The sequence below is a fragment of the Heteronotia binoei genome, chromosome 4 (genome assembly GCF_032191835.1).
Source record: "Heteronotia binoei isolate CCM8104 ecotype False Entrance Well chromosome 4, APGP_CSIRO_Hbin_v1, whole genome shotgun sequence".
NCBI classification, from domain to species: domain Eukaryota; kingdom Metazoa; phylum Chordata; class Lepidosauria; order Squamata; family Gekkonidae; genus Heteronotia; species Heteronotia binoei.
This window is the reverse complement of record NC_083226.1, coordinates 160,243,179-160,265,276: the sequence shown is the minus strand read 5'-3', so window position 1 is coordinate 160,265,276 and position 22,098 is coordinate 160,243,179. Positions and strand designations below refer to the sequence as shown.

Below are 22,098 nucleotides of genomic sequence, written 5' to 3'. Positions count from 1 at the left end.
CGGTTGTTCCCACTCTTCAGGCGCTCTCTTCAGGCTCCTGATTTCCTTTGGGTGAACAGAGTTGGGTCTTTGCCCTCGGTCTTCCAACTGTTAACCACCCTCTTTCCTGGGAAGGGCGTGGGCGAACTCTTGTAAGCAGGACGGAAGGAGGTTTTGTGCACTCTGTAAGATAGGGCCGGTAGCCATGTGTGGGGTGAAGTGGAATGGGCTGCCGCTGTTACATCTTGCAGCTGAAGGGAAACAGCGAGAGGGGGAGCTGTGATGGAAAAACTGAATGTGTCTCTGGAAAGCTTCATGGAATCGCAGGCTGTAATCAGATCTAAATTGTAGTATGCGACCAGGGCAAAGGAGGAGGAACAGGAGGGAAGAGCACAAGATGTACTTGGAGGACTGTAGATAGAGTGGCATGCCATCCGTCATTTTGACTGATGAACATAAAAGTATCCTTATTTTAAAATATGTAGGAAAGTAGCTACTTGGTTCTAAAGAGAAGCCCCTTACCTTTTTATCTAGTGGCTAGAATTCCACATACAATTATGAAAACAGGATAGCTGGCATTAAATGCGTACAGTGAAATGAACAAAAAAAGGGGGGGGTAGGATTTTTCCGTTCCGAACATGCGGTAACCGAAATAGGTTGGAAAGGCGAAGTGTTATATATGGAACGATCGCTGTCAATTGAAAAACCTAAAATTATATTGCAAAACCTTAAATCGAATTAAATCAAAAACTGTGCCTCAAAATACATCAATCTTTGGTTACATGTATAGGTTCCTTCCCTCAGTGTAAACAAAACCTCTTAAGTAAAATTGCACTTATACCCATGGTGATGTCACATATTTGCAAGCATCTTTTGGAATACAATTTTACCTTGTTTCAATGACGATGATAATTCCATACATAAGGGTTTAAAAAAAAATTTGTTAGCCTTTTGGGCAGAGCACTGTACATGGGCTGCCAAAGCTAATGGAATTGCCAGCCAGTTCCGAAGGGAAAGTCATTCTAAGGGTCAGCGTTTTCTGAAACACTGATGAAGGAGATAGATCAGAGGTGGCCAAACTGTGGCTTGGGAGCCGTGTGTGGATCTTTTACACATATTGCGTGGTTCTTGAAGCCCCCATTGCCCCATTGGTGGGCTTGCAGAAGGCCTTTGTTTCTTTACATCACTTCTCCAAACCAAGCCAGCTAGTGTCTTGGAGAATACATTTAAAGTTGCTTTCTTTCCAGGTCTCACTCCTCTTCCGCATCTATTTCCTTCCTTCCCTCAAACATTTGATTTCATGTCTTGCAGCTCTCAAACAACTGACATTTATTCCATGTGGCTCTTACATTAAGCAAATTTGGTCACCCTTGGGATAGATCATTAAGTACAACATTCCCAATAAACTAGTGAGGAAATTCATTGTCTCTTCGTCTAGCAGAGTTTGCAGGAAGGAGGAAGGCTGTGCTTCAGTGGAAGAACCTCAGTTTTGCATGCAAAATGTTCCTGGTTCAATCTTTGGCACCTCTAGTTAAAGGATCACGGGCATCAGACCTGGAAAACACTTCTGTCTGAGACTCTGTGTATTCTCTGCCATTCAGATTAGATAATATTGTATGAGATAGATCAATAGTCTGACTTGGTATTTGCTTGAAAGTGTTAAGCTAATCCGATGTTTGTTCCTACCATCACTTTGGGTCACATAAAACAGGATTTAAACAGCCCCACTGTAAAGTAAACTTAATATATTTCATCAATCATCAATCATTTAAATTTGATGAGGTTCTTAAATATAAGAACATGTTGGATCAGACCAGTGGTCCATCTAATTCAACATCCTGTTTCATACATTGCCCAGGGGTCAGTTTGTAGAAAAATTGGTGGAGCTCATTAGCATAACTCATTAGCATATGCCATCCCTCCCACCAGCCAAAAGCAACCCCACGCAAGAAAGGAGAGCCCTGGGCGAGCAAGCCCCGGCCAGCCCAAGCAGGCCTCACTCACCTGGAGCTCTCCTTGGCCACTCTCCCCCACCCCCCAGTCAAGCCACCTGCCACCCAAAATCACATAAGAAGTGGAGAAAGAGTGGTGTGAGCTTCTCCAGGGGTTAATGAGGGCTGCTGGGAGTGTGGCAAAGCTCCTGGAGGCTGGATGGCTGCCCACTCTCCTAATCCAGTAATTGTTATGCAGCTGCACCTCCTCTTCAATGGACAACGTAGGTGGGGAGAAAGAGGGGAAACCTTCAGAAAGGTTCAGGAGCTGCGCTCCTGTGAGCTCCTGCTAAATTCAAGGCCTGGCAGTGCCCAATCAGATTCCTCCAGAAAGCTTAAGAACAGAGCTGTTCTTGTGTTCCCAGCCCTGGTATTCAGAAGATAATTGAATCCGAAACGGAAGTTCCATTTAGTCACTGTGGCTAGCAGCCATTGAGGGACCATGAAGTTCCTTAATGACCTTTCAGAGCCAATTAGTGGCCATCATCACGTGTCTTCCTTTGCATAATCTTGGTCGCAACGCGAACACGTTCCATTTTTAGAGGCAGAGAGGAAAGTTCAGGAAGCTCCACGCTGAACGAGATGTCACTGTTCATACCAGGATTGTATCTCATTTCTTAGTTTCCTCATCTCTTTCTACATGGTCAGAGGGCAATCTTCTGTAGTTTAAGTACATTGAAATCGATAAATATAGACAGGAGTAAGTCTGCTTTGCACTGGATTTGGTACTGTCAATTCTCTTTGGATGGTAGGGAGCACTGGAAGCTTATGGTATTTTTGTAATTTCTGTTCAGTGACAATGACAATTAAATAAGCAGAACTACTGCAGGCAAACAGACCACATCAGCAGGCCATACCGTTACTAATGCTCCATCTGATTAAAAAAGATTAACAGCACACACTGTGGATACTTCTATTTTAACCAACTGGGGGGAGGAGACCCATAAAAACCCATGCATGGATTTTCTCTCTCTCACACACACACACTGCAAGGGGGGCTCCTTTTTAGCTTTCCCCAAGCCAGTAGAACACTCTTTTCAAACCTCATCCTGCAGGTAAATTACCAATTAAATCTTGATTTAAACACAGGGGAAGAAAGCACTTCTGTTGCTTGGGGAATAACTGATTACCTCAGATTCATTTTCAGTGTGCGTTCACAAATTACCCCCAGTGAAATTTAATTGTATTGGACAATAGAACTCAGCGGCTTGTATCCAACCAAGCAGTTCCTCCTATTGAACAACATTGTCGTTGGGTGAACAGGTAGCAGTGATTTCAGCTGACTCCCCTCCCGCAGAAGATCCCAACATTGCCCCAACACTGTCTGGAGATGGTTGGCTATATGCCAGTATGTGTCTCAGGTATACCTATACATTGCCATCTGACCTGGAAGCATAAATACACACATGATTACATCTTGGACTATATGTTTGTACCCGTAAGTGCATTCAGAACCCAATGACAATTATGTTCCTTTAAATTTTTTTTTATAAAAGTAGCGATTCTGTTGGAAGCATAAGAAACTGATGGAAGATGTTGATCTCTAGCCTCCATGAATTGGATTAATTATCCGATAATTTACAGCTGTGAGATATTAAGGCTTTTTGGGGGAGGCGGGGTGGGATAACCAAAGCTGTGTAGACAACATTCTGACCAGGCAGGTTTAAAGCTGGCCTAGTGACAACCTGCGCGGCTCTTGACAACAGGGATGCTAGGCCTCAGGGTTGCCATGGGCAACCATGGAATCCTCCTCAGAGAGGCCAGAACTGGTTTGACAGCAGTTTGTGCAGTGAGGAAGGTTAAATAGTTCTTTCTTTCCTGTAATAAAAGGGAAGGGATGTTTAAACTCACTTCTGAAGTCTTTTCAGTGAATGTTCATAAAGGCTTACAAATAACTGAGCCTATAAATATATATTTCAAAGACTGACTGGAGAACACTGGTCCTTATTCCAGTATAACCTAGTTCTCTGTGAGAAAGGCTTAGTTGTGTTAGTAACTTTGGAGATTTTATCATCTGGCCATTCATGTTGCCGGGTTTGGATTGCAAGATACTTGGAGATTTTGGGGGTGGTGCTAGGATTGCCAGGTACGCCCTGTCCACTGGCAAGGGATTGGGGGTAGGGTTGTTCAGATCCAGGTTAGGAAACTCATGGAGATTTGGGGATGGAGCCTGGGGAGGACAGGGACCTCAGAGAATTCCATAGAGACTTCCCTCTAAAACCTTCATCTTCTCCAGGAGATGAGCTGTAATTCCAGAGGATTCCCAGGTCCTATATAGAGGCTGGCATCCCTAGGTGGAGCCCAGAAAAACTGAGGTTTTGGGGGGAGGCTCTAATGCTATAGAGTCCACCCTCCAAAGCAGCTGTTTTTCTCCCAGGAAACCGATCCTGATCATCTGGAGATCAATTGTAATACCAGGAGATTCCCAGGTGGCACCTGGAGGTTGGCAATCCTATGTAACTGGGAACATCTCTCTCTCTCTCTCGCTCTCTCTCTCACACACACACACACACACACACAGCTGCCTTAGAGAAGGCATTTGTCTCTTTAAATCACTAACTCACTACTCCAAGGTAAGCCAGCCGGCAACTTGGAGAACGCATTTAAAGTCGCTTTCTTTCCTCCTCCCTCCCCCATCTATTTTCCTTCCTTCCTTCCTTCCTTCCTTCCTTCCTTCCTTCCTTCCTTCCTTCCTTCCTTCCTTCCTTCCTTCCTTCCTTCCTTCCTTCCTTCCTTCCTTCCTTCCTTCCTTCCTTCCTTCCTTCCTTCGCAGCTCTCAAACTTCTGTGTGATTCTGTTTATTCTGTGTGATTCTTAGTTAAGCAAGTTTGGCCATCCCTGGTCTATTAAGATCAGTATTTTCTCCTCTGACTGGCAGCTGCTCACCTGATCTTTTAAACTGGAGGGGCCAGGAATTTATCTGTGGGCCCTTCCGCAGCTGAATCTCTATCACTGAGCCACACCCTCTCCCCAAGAGGGACACGCACAAGACCCAAGGCCACAGCAGCTGGTCTGGAAGCAAGGCTGGCCCTAGACTGTCTGGCACCCTAGGCAAGGCTTAACTTCTAGCACCCCCCCCCCCCGCCCTGATAACATCACTGAGTCACATAGGCTGCTCAATTTGGCACCCCCAGAAGGCCAGCACCCTAGGCAATTGCCTGGTTTGCCTAGTGGCAGGGCTGGCCCTGTCTGGAGAAAGACTGGCCTGGTTGTTCTAGGGTGAGGTTAGGCCCAAGAGTGTAATTCATAGTGTCACCAAGAGAATAGAAACAGCCATTAGAGTCCTGACTGGCATAAATGGGAGTGAGGTAAAAAACTGAGAATCTGATGGATTGAGGAAGTTATATGAGTAGTCTTGGGAGCCGGTTGTAACTAAGGTAGATAGTGGCCTGAGAACTACAGGGGAGAGCTTTCTGGGGCTTATGTTTACTCTTGAACCTAGAACCCAGTTTAGCTATAATCAGGTTTATACTGGAGAATTCTGCCATTCCTTGAGTGAGCTGGAAAATAGCTCACTTTCTCAATGAGAGTCATAGGAATTCTTTTTTTAAAAAGCCTTTCCTTTGATCCATGTAATCAGGCATTTAAAAAAATTTACTTGCTTAAAGGGCTTTAGAGTAATTGTTATCTAAGTTTGAAAGGAAAGCTAAGGGTTTCAACCAGCCAACTTATCAGTTGTGGCCTTTCAGTAGCATGCAAATTGTTTTAGTGGGAGACATTCATTTTTGAACCTAATAGTGGTGGAAATATAGTCACGCCTCATTGCTTTGTTAAAAATCCTTGCAAAGCTACGTTCAAGTAGGGATTAGAGTATATTTTCCCATGTTTTCTTAAGTATTGGCAGACTGGTTTATCCTAAAACAGGGCTAGCTTTCCATGTGTCTTCCCTAACCAGTACTTAACACAGGAATTTACTTAGACAGATCACATTGCAACAGACTGTGAACATGCCAAAGATTTTTTTGGGACTGCAGGTAAATCAAGCAAAATGTTTTTAACAGTGGTTGCAGTTGTTTAAGGGAAAAGTGTGTGCGCATGAGAGAGAGAGAGAGAGAGAGAGAGAGTGCGCGGAGGAATTGGCAGGATTTTACCACCTTAAAAATAGCCACAAGAAATGTCAGTTGTCAGAGGTTATGGTGACTCGGGATTTGTGCAGTAGAGAGACACAGGTGACAAATAGTTCTGATTAATAAGAAGATTCCCTTTCATTTCGCTTAATGGGCTTATTAAGTTATTTATTTATTTATTTGAAACATTTCTTAGTCACCTTACAGAATTCAAGGCAGTTTCAACAGAAATAAAAATTACAATTATAAAAGCTAGATTCTAAGATTCTTTTAAAAGCATAAGAGGGTGACCTGTAACAGAAAAGTGGCAAAGCATCCACTCTATAGAAGCATTTGGTTTGTTTCTATCGCTATGTTATCAGAATCTTTTGTAAGTGAATGATAAGCCCTCTAATGTGTGTACTTAAAAAAGAGGCACTTCTTTCGCCATGCAGCTATCTCAGGATGGTGTTTTGGAAAATAATTCATCATCCTTAGTGCATGTCTTCGTTAGTATGAATGAAAATCTCTGAAACATGGGCTGATAGCAGATGGCTGGAAATAGAGTGCCCCAGAGCTTCCGGATGGTGCTCGGAAAAGGGGCGGCCCGTGAGCGCCGGGGGAGCGTCTGGAATGCTCATGTGTCCCGTCTGTGGCTCCCCGGGCACTTCCCAGCCTTCCAGATGATCAGGGAGGCCCCAGCAAAAAGGCCCCACTTTCAAAGTGGTGCCTTTTCGAGCCGCCTCCTGGTGGGACAGAGACGGGAGGCAGATGTGTGCATGTGGACGCGCTTTTTTGGTCCACCTGCCTCCTGCCCCCCCTCCCCCGGCGGCTTTAAATGCCTGTCTGTTCTCAGCCATGTAGTGTTAAAAAGGTGCTCATGGACTGGAACCTCTGGCCTGGGATATGGGAGACCAATGTTTGAATCCCCAATTTGCCACAGAAGCTTTCTGCTTTATCTAGGCTAGTCATACATGGTCAGCCTTACCTACCTTGCTGGACTGTTATGAGGATAAAATGGTGAAGAATTGTGTAAGGCACTTTGGGTCTCTATTAGAGAGGAAAACGGGGTATACATGAAGCCAGTAAGTAAAGTCCTCTCAGTTTTAGAAACCCTTTTTGCCATGTAAGGCACATGAGTCCAAAGAACAGTACTAGTTGTGCGGATGTTTCAGTTGTAGCCTTACACAACTGCATAATTGTAAATAGACTGGGTTCATACCTTACAAAATGGAAGGATTTGTTTGTAGTCTTGACATACTAGTTGAGGGATTTACTTGTTGCCCAATGAACCTGTATCTGAGGCAGTCCAGTCAACTGACTTCTGATGTTGCAGAGATTAACTAGTGATTTAAATTATAATGCAGAGTGATTCAGATCTCCTTTCATTTTGTTATCATTCACAATAATTCTTGCAGTGTCACAAATGATCTTTCTTGCCTTTTAAAGCTTTTGAACCCTGCTGTTCACAATATTTCTATTCTGTACCTGTGTTAAGTTACACAGGTTGCCAAACAACCAGTAGGGGAGTTGTGAGGGGGTTGCCAAACAACCATAGAAGGGTTGTGAGGGGGTTGCCAAACAACCAGTAGGGGAGTTGTGAGGGGGTTGCCAAACAACCAGTAGGGGAGTTGTGAGGGGGTTGCCAAACAACCATAGAAGGGTTGTGAGGGGGTTGCCAAACAACCAGTAGGAGAGTTGTGAGGGGGTTGCCAAACAACCAGTAGGGGAGTTGTGAGGGGGTTGCCAAACAACCAGTAGGGGAGTTGTGAGGGGGCTGCCAAACAACCAGTAGGGGAGTTGTGAGGGGGTTGCCAAACAACCACTAGGAGAGTTGTGAGGGGGCACCATCCCAGGATCAAAATTAAAAAGATTTAATAAGGCTTCATCTACTTACTGGAAGTTTTGATCATTGAGTTTCTGGTGTTGTCTGAAGTAAGCCAGGTTGCTCTAGGAATTGCCAGAACTCTATAGTCAGAACTTCTGGTAAGTAGACAAAACCTTGTTTATATTTTTCTCACCAAGATGATCAACCTCCCCCCTTTGGTTCTAGATTCAGCCCACCAACCAGGTAACTATCAGTGAGGAAGGTCCACAGTTACCATTAGACAATGTCAGCTCCAGATTGGGGAATTCCTAGAGATATGGGGGTGGAGCCTGGGGAGGGTAGAGTTTGGAGAGAGGAGGGGCCTCATTGGAGTACAATGCTATGGATTCCATACTCCAAAGCAACTGTTTTCTCCAGAGGAACTGATTTCTGTTACCTGGAGATCATTTGTAATTCTGGGAGATCTCCAGTCCTCATCTAGATGTTGCCAACCCCAATAGGGATGCCAGATCCAGGTTGGAAAATACATGCAGATTTTGGGGGTGGAACCTGGGAAGGGCAGGGTTTGGGGTAGGGAGGAATCTCAGCAAGGTATAATACGATACAGTCCACCCTCCAAAGTGGCCATTTTCTCCAGGGGAATTGATCTCAGTTGTCTGAAGATCAGTGGTAATAGTGGGAGATCTCCTGGTGCTACCTGGAGGTTGGTGGCCCTAAGGCAAACTGGGAGCCCTAACCTGTGTGCTTGTATCTGCAACTGCTCACTGAGAATGTATTTTCAGGGCTCTTTTGTAGCAGGAACTCGTTTGCATATTACACTACACCCCTCTGATGTAGCCAATCCTCCAAGAGCTTACAGGGCTCTTAGTACAGTGCCTACTGTAAGCTCCAGAGGGATTGGCTGCATCAGGGGTGTGTGGCCTAATATGCAAAGGAGTTCCTGCTACAAAAAAGTCTTGTATTTCATGCATCTGATGGCAGGCTGTGCCAAAATAACAGCTGCATCTTTCTTAAATCTGTCATGGTCAGCAGCCTTGGAAGGACATAACTCGATTGATGATTGCACTGGGCATGGACTGATGACTGCACAAGGGCATTACCCTTGTGGAATATATATTTCTCTCCTTCCCTTCGTATTGTTGGAATAAGGAAAGTCACTTTGCCTTTTGTTGTTGTTGTTGGCTGGTTGTTAAAGGTTAATTTCCCAAATGACAAAACAATTGGACATTTCAGGAACCTCGATCTAATTTGTTTTTTGTCTGATGTGAAATAGCGAGGTTTAAATCGGGCAGCCTGTGATGCGTTTAGATCACAAGTCTCCGTGAATATATCAGGCAGAGGAACCCAGCAGAGAACAATTTCTCTGAACTGCCAACTAGCATTTAGGGAGAACTGCACATAGAAAGCAGATTGCTTGCCAAGCATTTATTTCAGATTTTCCTCTTTAGTGTTACAGCTATCTGTTCTCAAGGCAGCTTTCCCCAGTTCTTCTGTTTCTTGCTGGTCAATGAATGGGGGTGAATGCCTTCTCTTTGGCTCCCCCCCCCCCCCAATAAGCCTGTTGTTGTGACTTTATTTCTGTGGCACCATCAGTACATCTGGAGCTTTGCAAAGCAAAATAAAAGCAGGTCTCTAGCCTGACCAACTGTCAATCTAAAATGTGAGTTTAGGGAAGCAGAGCCGATGGAAAGAGGCAAAGGAAATACAGAGACAAGGACAACGGGGGAAGAATGTGCAGAAAGGTACTTATACTAGGGTTCCATTTGGGGGCAGCACAGTGATGGGGGCACATGCAGTGAGGATTTCTGGCCCACATTCGGCCTCGGGTTGCCATTCCCCAGTTGGGTTTAACACCAAGTAGCTTAAGACTGTCGCAGTCATTATTACTAATATTCAAGAATCCTAGTGATTTTTATTACATCGAATTTTATATATCAAAGTATACCAATACCAAAAAGTATACCACTTCCAAAATGCCATCAAATTACAAATTCATAAACTGCAACATACACTGTTCGGTTCTCTCCGAAGTCTCTTTAACCTCCAAAGCCAGTCCGCTTTCATGCAGTCTTGGAGACTGCCAGTGTGGGTTATATAAGTTCCAAAAGTGTCAGGGATGCAGAAGCGATCCTCACGAGAGCCAAAAGTGTATTAACCCAAGTTTAAAGATAAGTAGACTGCATTTTATCCATCCTGGAAACAAATCAGTCGATCTGAGGCATTTGCTTAACTCACTGGTTTCTTCCATTGACTAAGTGAAGACTTTTTGCCTGTAGTGTTGTGAGAGTGTGTGAACTATAGACTTCAGTATGTTGTTGTTCAGTTGCACAGTCAAGTCCGACTCTTTGCGACCCCATGGACAAAGCCATGCCAGACTTCAGTATATCCAGGGCTTTTGTTTGTTTGTTTTAAAGCAGGAACACACAGGAAGGCAGTTCCGGCTTGGTGTCAGGGGTTGTGGTCTAATATGCAGATTAGTCCCTGCTGGGCTTTTCAACAGAAAAACCCCGTGTGAAATAATGGTGATGTCAGGGGGCATGGCCTAATATGTAAATGAGTCCCTGCTGGGCTTTTTCTGCCAAAAAAGCCCTGAGTATATCTATATTATCCTACCCTAACCTCAAAGAAACCAGTGGGTGAAATGAACGTTCCAGATCGATTGTTCGTGACCGGGATGGGTAAGGTACAGCCTGCTTATCTTTAAACTTGGATTAATAAATAATAAAATTCCATGTAATAAGATCACTAGGATTCTTGAATACTTTTTTTTTAGAAATAATGATTGCAACAGCCTTAGGCTTCTTGGTATTAATCTACTTTTCATAATCTCTCCCTGGTTTTAGCTATTCCCCAGTCAGGAGCAGGGGATCCTCCAGTTTTTTGGGCTTCTGCCCTCTGTAAACCAGCTGGCCGGCAGTAGGAAATCCCACCCCCAAACCAACAATGTTGTTGGAAGTAAATAAGAACACAAGAGAAGCCATGTTAGATCAGGCCAATGGCCCATCCAGTCCAACACTCTGTGTCACACAGTGGCCAAAAAACCCCAGGTGCCATCAGGAGGTCCATGAGTGGGGCCAGGACACTAGAAGCCCTCCCACTGTTGCCCCCACAAGCACCAAGAATACAGAGCATCACTGCCCCAGACAGAGTTCCAACAATATGTGGACACAATGTCATGCAGAAGTTACATCAGCATGTTGGGGATGTTGTGCAACAATGCTTTGGTTTTGAGACAAAACTGTGATTTTACCACAGATTTTTACCCAAAAAACCAGGCCATCACTGCATGACATCTGCAATGTGATGGTGTCACTTCTGGGTAACATCAGCACATCATGGCGCTCCATCCCACTCCCAGAAAGTTCCCTCCCACCCCTCGCTGATGAGGCATTCAGTCCTGGCAACTGTAACTAGGCCTAAGACCTGGAAGGGAGAATTCTGCTGCCTCTTCATGCCCATCAACTCTTGTGCTTGCTGAGAGCAGGGCAGGGAATCCTCCTCAGCTGGGACTGGGAGGGGTTTAACTCCCCTGAACTGACCCCATCCTCTCCCAGCCTTCCCACCTTGTCTCTTGGGGCACTGGAGTCTTATTCTCTGGTTTCCAGGGCAACATGCTTAATCACATCTGGAAGCTGCTTTGATGTTTGCTGGAGAGTAGGCTTGTCACCTTGGCAACTGTGTTCTTGCTGGCCACTCCCCCATCCTGTGGGAGCTCCAGCTCTGTGCTGGTGGTTTTCAAGATGGCTGCCAAGGAGCTAGCCCATTCACACAGGTGGTCAGCTAAAGATCCAATTTGTATATTTTTCTTAAATTCATTTTTTTTTACTGTCCTCCCCTGTACTTGAGGTTCAGGGTGGTGTACAACATTAAATATGATTTAAAATAATTAAAAACATTAAAACAATACAGTAATCATTCCAAAAGATGCCTAGAAGCCAGTTATTTTTACCCCAAGTGTGGAGTGGACAGAAAAAAGAAGCCATGCTGATCATCATGGTGTGGTAACTTTCCTCAGTGGAGGAACCTGAATGGGGTATATAGTTTTATCTATCTTGTATCCACCTTGAGCCTTTCCTCATTTGCAGTGGAGTTCAGGGTGGCATGCATGCATGACTCTCTTTTCCGCTTTTTATTCCCCCCCCCCTCAATTATGTGAGGTCGGTTAGACTGAGAAAGTATGAATGGTATACTGTCATCCCGTGACTTTGATTGGTCAGCGGGGACTTAAATCTAGGCCTCACAGATCCAGAGTGGCCAGCCTCCTGGTGGGGCCTGGAGATCTCCTGGAATTAAAAGTGATACCCAGACTAGTGAGATCAGTTTCCCTGGAGAAAATGGCTGCTTTGGAAGAAGTCTCTCCTCTCCCCAGACTCCTCCATCCCCAGGTTCCATGTCCAATTCTCCAGGAATTTACCTACTGGGAATGGGCAGCCCTACTTGATCCGAATCCAGCACTCTTAACCATTACACTACACTGGATATCCATGTGCTTTTTGTATTTTGTTTGTCTGGAAGTCATGGTTGACTTCGGGCGACCCCTACTGGGGTTTGGACATTCAGAGAGGTGGCTCTGTTGCTTGCCTCTGCTTCCTAGCCCTGATATTCTTTGGAAGTCTCCCGTCTAAGTACTTGCCAGGGTTGGCTCTGCTTAGCTTCCGATATGTGATGAGATTGGGCTTGCCTGGGCTATCCAGGTCAGGGCGCTGTCCATGTACTTTTAACGTATGGCTCAGGTCTATCCATTGCAATGAATAAGGAAGTTTATATATGTAAGAGCACATATGAGCATCAAGGATTGCGTTGAGATTTTGCTTGGTCATTAGTATCCTACAGACAGGATGACTTGCTTTTTAATAAAAGCATTAGAAACACCCTGGTGTGACATGCTGCAAAAAAGTGCTGTTTCCTATGCTTTTACCTTGTTTCTTCCAAGGGGCCATAAAATGTTACTATGCATGTTTTAAAATGGGGTCAGGTACATAAAGTGTTTTGTTTTATCTTTATCTGAAGTTTCATGTGAGCCGTTCTTATAGTATAGCACATTATAAGTAACTTCCATTTTTAGAGATTACTATATGCAAGTTCAGCATGCAAGATAACAGATGCAGTATGAGATATAAGTGGAATTCTACTTCTTAGTGTAGCTTATAACTTTCCATGTCAACAGAAGATATTTAGATGATCTCTAATGGGAGAGATAGTTTAGGGGCTCCAACAGATAACAGTGGCGCTAAAGATGACAGAGTATCAACAGAGTTGTCTTTGTTTATCTGCTCCTTGCTTTGATCCTCTGCTATTGCAGTTGAGTTAATGGCATACTTTCCTGTTTTGTTAACAGACCAGAGACGATTTCCTTGGTCAAGTTGATGTGCCACTTAACCATCTTCCGGTAAGATCTTTCATGAACAACCTGCTGTATTTTGCTAGTGCTAAAGAGAGAATGTTTTACAATAGATTAAGCTTGAAATATGATTGGTTTAATACTTTATTTATTGCATGATATTAGCATGTAATAATTAAGAAACAGCCAAAAAAGACAGATCCTTCCCAGCTTGAGGAACTAGGGTGGGTATGGCCTGGCAATCATTGGGAGACCGGGGGGAAGGGGGGGGGGGAATGGAAGGTTCCATCAGTGATGACATGATGTCACTTCCAGAGAACCCTGGATGTGATGTCATACTTCTCTAGGAATTGCCGGAAATGCTGTTGTAAAGACATAGAGTTTCTGACAATAATTTCTGAGTTTCCCCAATCATGGCATCACGTTACTGTCACCCTATGGAGATTTCTTTAGATTATGGAAATCAGGGGCTTAGCAGCCCCATACCTTGTCCATTTGCACTTGTCTGGTGATGCCTGAAAGCTATACTGTGGCTCAGGAGAACAAAGCTGACAGAATGGTATGCTCAAATGATGGGAATGAACATAATGCTTTGTGGGCTTCTGAGATAACACACTGTTGTGCATCAGGGCTGCTTCAATCTATGATCATACACGCTAAATAATGCACTTTTAGTCCACTTTCAGTCCACTTTCCAACTGCATTTTGCCAGTTCACACGATAAAATTCAGTTGGAAAGTGCATTATTTAGTGTGTGTGATCACAGCCTATGAGATGGAGGATGATTTTCAGAAGTGGACACTTGCTTAGTCAACTTGAGGGACTTTTGTTATTGTTAACATTCTCCGATTTCTAATGCTTTTAAAACTTTGTGCTCAAGATGCCAGTCAGAATTTGATCAGACTGTCAGTAGTGGGTTAGGTCCAAACAATCCTTCTTCCCCTTGCAACCCCATGCATTCCCCTCACACATACACTCTGCTCCTGAGAGTCATGGGGCCTTCAGAAAGAGAATGCAATGGAGCAGCAGGAAGAGTTGCAACTCAAGGGGAAATGGAGAGGTTCTACTTGCACGATCTCTTGCATGAGGTCTGTGTTGGAGGGTTTCTAGTAACTCTCTGTCTTTGCATTGGTTACCCCCCCCCCCCACCACCACCACCACATCACAATCAGAACATTTTATTTATTTCCCAAAGTGGTGGCACTGCAGGAGAAAGAGAAAGAGATCCATTCTGTGAATTCGTTCTGTTAACAATTTGTTTGATTCACTCCCGAATGTCTGAAATGGAAGTATGGCCACAGGGCCTGAAACTTTGACTTGGTGATTCTGTATCATGGTTTCAGGTGGATTTTAAGCAGAATGAGTAGAAATGGTAGAAAAGAGCAAGAATCCAATAGCACCTTAAAGACTAACAAAGTTTGTGGTAGGGTATGAGTTCTTGTGAGTTGCTTCTCACTTCATCAGATACCCAGAGCCAGCTCGTCCATTAGGCAATATTTGGCAATTGCCTCGGGCGCCAGCTCTTGCAGGGTGCATTGTTTCTGGGTGCTGAGTGGTCAGAGGAACTCTTCCGGCCCTCTCAGCACCAAGAAACAATGGCACTTTCAGTCCTGGGCGAACTCAGAGGATTTTCCTCCATTCCCTTAAAGCTGAAAGAGCTGCGTTTCCCTCCCCTCGCATCCTCTTGAGGGCGCAGGGGAAGGGAAAGGTGACGTGTTCCTTCAGCTTTGAGGGATCAGAGGATTTCCCCCTGATCCCACAGAGCCGAAAAAGTGGCACTGAGTGCCCAGCGGCCGGCATGATGATGTCACAGTGACGTCATCACAGCGCACGCGCACAAGGTGCACGAGCAAGTTTCAACTTGGAGGGGGCGCATGTTACGGTTCTGCCTTGGGCAGCAGAACTCCACGTGCCAGGCCTGCAGATACCTGGTGGGTAGAGACAGAAAAGTTGTAGAGCCAGTCGTTCCCCCAACTTACCCCATCACTGATTAACCGTGGCTCAGTACCTTAAGCTTCAGCATCTGTTGTTCTTCTGGAAGTATACTGTTTATTTTTCTTAAATCTTACAATGTCCTCCATTTATCGTAACGCAGCACTGTGCATCTTGCAGTGCTGACAAACAGGCTTGAAATTAGTGTCATTTTTCATGATGAACCGAGAATCTTTTCTTGAAGTTCTCATCAGATGCTCTGCTTCGGTTTCAAGCTGTCATTAATGATCAACTCCATCCTGTCTAACCCTTTAATTGTGTTCCTCACTTGTCTGTATTCACTTGTAATAACTAGAGAAAACCTGAATATCATTCATACCTTTTTCTTTCCTTTTTAAGGTTATAGGCCTTATGAGAAATTGCTCTTAGTTACTTCTGAGGGCCTAATAAGACCCCAATAAATCCAAATTAGATCAGATCCAGGGAAATGTACTGAAAACTCCATTGAAGCTCACTTTTACAAGGAACAGGTGAATTTTATTGATTCCAGTTCCTATACTACTTGATCTGAAGGGTTTAGGGAACATTACGTTATAACTTTACTTAAACATATCCAGGTGTTTAACTTTGTGGTAGGTGAGCAAAAAAAGAGGAATAGCCTTGGAGATGTCGGTAAGAAAACAAGGTTTTTTTAACCCTGCTTTTCTCTTTCTTAAAGAGTTTCAAAGCAGGGTATAATTGCCTTCCCTTCCTCTCCCTAAAACAGAGACTTTGTTATGTGACTGGGGCTAAGAGAGGTATGAGGGAACTGTGACTGGCCCAAAGTTGCCCAACAGGCTTCATGTGGAGAAGTGGGGAATCAAGCCCAGTTTTCCAAATTAGAATCCACTGCTCTAAACCTCAAGATTGAGCAAAAATTTGAGCCCCGTTTTTCAACTCAGAATACAACACTATTTATACTACACCACGTTCATTCTGAAGCAATAACAGAGGAAACCAAATAGGGAGCCATCTTTAAAAGTACTATTCTTGAATGTCTGCTGTTCTGTCAGAGACAATGTTTCTCTCAACGACTAAAATGTTGATTGTTGATGCCCAGGGGTGGAATTCTAGCAGGAGCTCCTTTGCATATTAGGCCACATACCCCTGATGTAGGCAATCCTCCAAGAGCTTACAAGACTCTTTTTTGTAAGCTCTAGGAGGATTGCCTACATCAGGGGAGTGTGGCCTAATATGCAAAGGAGCTCCTGCTAGAATTCCACCCCCGTTGATGTTGAATACAGAGTTGGGTCCACACAGAGTTGGGTCCACATACCAATACACACAGGTATGCCTCCTGGCAACAGTTTTCCTTTCTGCCTGTGATATGCTTTGAAGTATATACCATGCCTTGTTCCACTTTCCTAGCAGGTTATCAGCATTCTACTGAGAATGTTGTTCTTTTCTCTCTTGTGGTATGGAAGAGCATCTACCATATCATCAAACACAGGGACTTTTATTAATGGTGTCTTCCAAGGGTTCCCAGCCTTTTTGAGCCTATGGACATCTTTTGAATTTTGATATGGTCACTGTGGGAAGTGGAGCCACACACATACAGAAGTAACCAGGGGTGGAATTCTAGCAAGAGTTACTTTGCATATTAGGCCACACTCTCCTGATGTAGCCAATCCTCAAAGAGCTTACCAAAAAGAGCCCTGTAAGCTCTAGGAGGATTGGCAACATCAGGGGTGTGTGGCCCAATATGCAAAGGAGCTCCTGCTAGAATTCCACCCCTGGAATTAACCCAAGTGCGGGGGGCACAAGGATTGATTTTTAAAAATACACTGGTAAAGAGGAGTGGGAGGGAGAGAATGAAATAACACTATAGTGGCAGCTGCTACCAAAAGAACATTCATCGGCACAGCCAATCAGATCTCCAGCAGCCAATCTGAAGCCCTGCTGGGCAGGAGACCCATTTCACCGCACCCACTTTCTAAAAACACCTGATGACAGGTGTCAGGAAAGATCTCAGCAAGTGCCATGGCACCCACGACCACCTCATTGGGGAACCCTGGTGTATTTCATTTATGTTCTCCTTCCCCTCCCCAAAGGCTGTAAACACCAATACAGGTATTTTTTCTTCTTTTCTTAAAACATAAAAAAGGATAGCCTCTCTCCATGAATATGTGTGGTATCTTGCCGGGTGGGAAAGGTACAGCCTCCTTGTGGCCCCCTCACGCAAGGCTTTTTTTGAGCAGGAACACACAGGAATGCAGTTCTGGCTGGCCTGGCCTGATATGCAAATGAGTTCCTGCTGGGCTTTTTCTACCAAAATAAAAAAAGGGCTGCCGTCACCAGTGATTCCATTGCACTCTATGTATTGAGTTTGTTTAAAGTTTTTCAGATGAAAGAAGATGAGTAAGACTAAGGGAATCCTGTGCTGGCAAAAAATAAACCAAAACGGGATTTTTATTTTACATTTTGGTATTAATATCTGCAATGTTTTAATGCTGAATTTTGCAAACCTGCTGGGCCCTCCAGTCTAGCATTGAGATCCTGGCTTGTTTGATGCTAGGTGTATTTGTTAAATGTTCCTGGAGAAGCTTTCATATGGTAGCTTCTTTAGTCAAAGCTGTTGACAATGTTGGGACTATTATTGGGGGGGAAGGGGGTTGAATTCCCTGCCACCTAAAATGGAATCACTTGGGAACTTGTTGTGTGTGTGGTTTGTTATGGATGAATATTAAAAAAAAAAAATAGTCTCCTACAGTTTTCTGCTCCTTATGGTAAAACGGTTTGAGCTCCTTCCTGGGTCTCATAAAAATAGCTGTATCCATTTGTTACATTGTCAATGACCACCCATTTAGATATTGTACATAGGAGAGAAACTTGGTCCCAGTTGAAAAGGTTTCTCCCTGCCCCCTTTTCTTTGTAAGTTAAAAACCTGTAATATCCACCTTGACTGCTTTGTTACAGACTATGAATACTAATAATGATGGTTGTCAGCCCTGGGTTGGGAAATATCTGGAATTTTGGGGGGTGGAGCCTGAGGAGGGTGGAATTTAGGGAAGGGAGAGCCTTCAGTGGGGCATAATGCCATAAAGCCCACCTTCCAAAGTAGCCGTTTTGTCCAGGTGAACTGATCTCTGTCACGCGGGGATCAGTTGTAATAGTGGGAGATCTCCAGCCACCGCCTGGAAGTTAGCAAGAAAATAAACCACAAAGCTTCCGTGATTACCAGCCTCAGACACTAAGGAAACAATAACAATATTGTTTAGTGTAACATAAAGCACAGACACAACTCAATAATTTAGGAAACAGAACATCCCAAAGTAGCCATCAGAAATCAAGTCCAATTTTTAAAGCAGTCCAATTCTGTTTCCTTGATGAACGATCTGATGTAGCCCTGGAGAAGAATGATGAGTGATGTCCAAGTAGATTCAAATTTTAAGGCAACCGTGGTTCTCTTGTTGTGTTTACTTACCACCTGGAAGTTGGCAACCCCAACTAATAACACTAAGTGATGCTGGGTGACCTGTGGCCAGTCTTTCAGAAGATTTTGATTTATTGGCCTAAGGGTACTAACAAGCTTTCAGGACGTGTCTGGCAATTTTTTTCGGAGCAGTGGCGCTCTGAACAGAAGCAATTTTTGCTGTCGACACACCTCTCCAGGTTCTTTCTCACCTGCAAAAGGGGATAAATAAGCATCTTCTACCCCACCCCGCCCCCCACCTGCAGTGCTGTTGCTGTGATCAAGTTCTTGGCTCTCCTGCACCTGCATTTCCTTTAAAAAAGAAAACGCTAAGACTGTGATCACACAAATCTGCTGCTGTCCCAGCGAATGGACTCCACTCATGTTGTCTTCAGAGTAGCAGAAAGCAACACGTCCTGGAGAGTGTACATAGGCCGTTTTGAGGGAGGAAGAAGGAAATCCCCACATGTTTAACACTTAAGAGAAAAGATATTCACGATACAAAAAAAAGATAAGCTTCAGACCACCAGCATGCGATAGGAAGATCCTGAGCCTTGGGATAACCGTGACCAGGAGAAGGGAAGTGTTCCCTGCCCTCTGTGTGGGAGCTTTCCTCTTTTTTCAGTTTTCACAAACAGTTACATTATTGCATCCTCTCTAACACTAATTGAGGCATGCGTACTACCGTTTGAACCCTGGCCTGGATGGCACAGGCTGGCCTGATCCCATCAAACCTTGGGAGCTAAGCAGGGCCAGCCCTAATTAGTCCTTGGATGGGAGACCACCAAGAAAGTCCAGGGTTGCTTCACAAAGGCAGGCAATGGCACACCACCTCTGTGCATCTGTTGCCTGGGAAACCCTACGGGGTTGCCATAAGTGGGCCGTGATTTGACAGCCATTTCCACCACCACTTTGGTTTACAAGTAATCAACAGCCAGGTCTGAAGTTCATTTATTAAGCACAGTCTTGATGGGTTTCACATGATGTACAAGTGTGGGCATGCTGGCTTAAATCTTGACTTGTTCCACAGCAAGCCTCTCGCATGTTCCCCAGCTCCAGCGACATCTGAGCAGAGCAAAGACAACGGAACCAGCACTGACCACAACAAACAGGGTTTGAATGGTTGCCTGCAGGGCTTTTTTTTTTTTTTGTAGCAGGAACTCCTTTGAATATTAGGCCACACACCCCTGATTTAGCCAATCCTCAAAGAGTTTACAGGGCTCTTGTTACAGGTCCTACTGTACGCTTTTGGAGTATTGGCTACATCAAGGGTTTGTGGCCTACTATGCACAAAAAAAGCCCTGATCAATACTAACAATATTGTGTTAAATATAACCACAAGAAATTATGGATTGGTTGGGGAACTCCTAGACTGCCGAGATTTCCTAGTCATGATTATGTAGTTAGGATCTTTACATTGGCACTGGGCTTCCTTTTCATGTCTTTAGAAGGCCAAAAGATCAAGCACTGTCCTGCTAAGTTTATTTTCAGTAGCTTTATCTCCGTGTTGACCTTCTATTACACTGAAACAAATTAACTGAAGTTTAAGATTGTGGATAGTTGTTAAAATGGGTGGAAAACTGAAATTATTCACAAGATTCACACCATTTATAATTTCCTGTTCTTCTTTAATGTGTGAGACATATGTGTTTGCGCTTTGCCGATCCCTTCACAAGGCAGAATAAGGAAGCATTAAAAAAAAAAATACTGAACGGAACACATTCAAGACTTGCTAGAAATGAGAATATTTTCAGTGTCTCTGTTCAAAGCATTTGCAAGGCATTTTTTTTTGTTGCCTTGTGGAACCATTTCACTTCACAATGTGAAATGTACTTTCTTAAAACTGTTCCAAACAGAAAGATAGGCTGTGTTCCTGACAAATAAGAGATTCCATGTAGAGCAGGCCTTTTAAAGAAAGCTAGCTAAGAATTTGGCACTGTGGGAGCTTTCTGGGGAGGGCTTTGTGGGCACATCCGTGAAGAAAAAAGCTGCTAAGAACATCCCAAGAGCTACATTAGGCTAAAAGTACATTTTTGCATTACATGGTGAAGGAGGGGGAAAATGAACCTTCATAAAGCTGGTTTACTGACCATGCTATTAGATAGGGTTTCCAACTCTGGGTTGGAAAGATCCTGGAGTTCTGGGGGGGAGGGATGGAGCCTGGAGAGGTATTATACGGTTGCTAGTCCCCAGTTGGGGGCTGGACACTCCATTATACCCTATGAAAACCAGTCCTCATAGGGGCTAATGGAGAATCAATCTGTGGTTCTCTGGGGGGTTGTTTTTTGATGTAGAAACACCAAAATTTCAGCATAGTGTCTGGTGCCTCTCCTTCCCCAGGTTTCAAAAAGATTGGATCAGGGAATCCAATTCAATGAGCCCCCAAAGAAGGTGCCCCCATCCTCCATTATTTCCAAAGGAGGGAAGGCATTTAAAAGGAGCGCAGTCCCTCTAAATGTGATAGTGAGAACTCACTTCGGAGTTCAATTGTACTTGTCACACCCCTGCTCCTCGCTCCACCCCCAGAGTCTCCTCACTCAACCCCCAAAGTCTCCTGGATCCATCCCCAAAGACCCCAGATATCCCCAAAGACCCCAGACCTCGCAACCCAAGGAGGGAAGGGCCCTCAGCAGGTGTAATGACAGAGTCTGCTCTCCAAAGCAGCATTTTCCCCAGGGGACTGAACTCTGTCGCCTGGAGATCAGCTGATCTTCTTCGTGGTCTCTGTGCATTCACACATATGGGTAATCCGCAGGATTGGCCCCGACCTCGGAGAGTTCAAAGCAATCTTGATCGTAGATCTGGCGCGCCTCCCGCTTGTCCTGGGAGGAGTCAGCTACTGCGCATGCCTGGAGAAGGGGGAGGTGCTTAGCCACTCAGTTTCTTCCTTACCGCCGACCGGATCGCACCTTCCTCGTTGATCTCCAACTTCTTCATTGCAATCTCTACAACTACCTTCTCTTCAACCTCAACTCTTCATCTTCTACTTCTACCTGGTATCGTATAAAAAAAAAAAAAAAAAAAAAAAGGCCTTTTCTTACTATCTCTTCGGGACTTTTCCCCTCCCCCCCCCCCCTCCCCGGGCGGATGGAAGGAAGGGACAAGATAATCTTTAAACGCTGCACCAGCTGCTCATCCAAAATCCCCTCATCCGACGGTCACTCTCTGTGCTTGTTCTGCCTTGGAGAGGCCCACCGTCCAGACTCCTGCGTGCACTGCAGCCAATTTGGCAAACAGGCCCGCAAGAACCGCGCCGCGAGACTCAGGAGCCACCTCATGGAAACCACACTCCGACCGGCCATGCCGCATGGCGGACAAAAACAACCCGCGCCATCTTCCCCACACCTCGTGGGAGAGACGCAGTCGGCAGCTTCCGTGGCACAGAGTCCCAGTAAGCCTAAGACCGGCAAGCACTCCAAGAAGTCGGACGACCCCAAGAAGCGCCGCCGTTCCGATTCCGCCCACTCGGACCCGACGGGTAGCGTGAGCTCCAAGAAGCACAAGACCCGACCTCTCGACTCGGTCTCGAA

At 44.8% G+C, this 22,098-nt stretch overlaps 1 protein-coding gene across 9 annotated transcripts in view; it reads left to right on the top strand.

Annotated features, from left to right (window-relative positions):
* Positions 1–22,098, top strand: part of NEDD4L (NEDD4 like E3 ubiquitin protein ligase) — a 415,196-nt gene that overhangs the window by 280,261 nt on the left and 112,837 nt on the right. For all 9 annotated transcript variants that reach the window (XM_060236126.1, XM_060236125.1, XM_060236124.1 and 6 more), the window contains one exon: positions 13,183–13,233. In XM_060236126.1, coding sequence (XP_060092109.1) covers positions 13,183–13,233 — 51 coding nt within the window. The remainder of the gene's footprint in view (positions 1–13,182; positions 13,234–22,098) is intronic.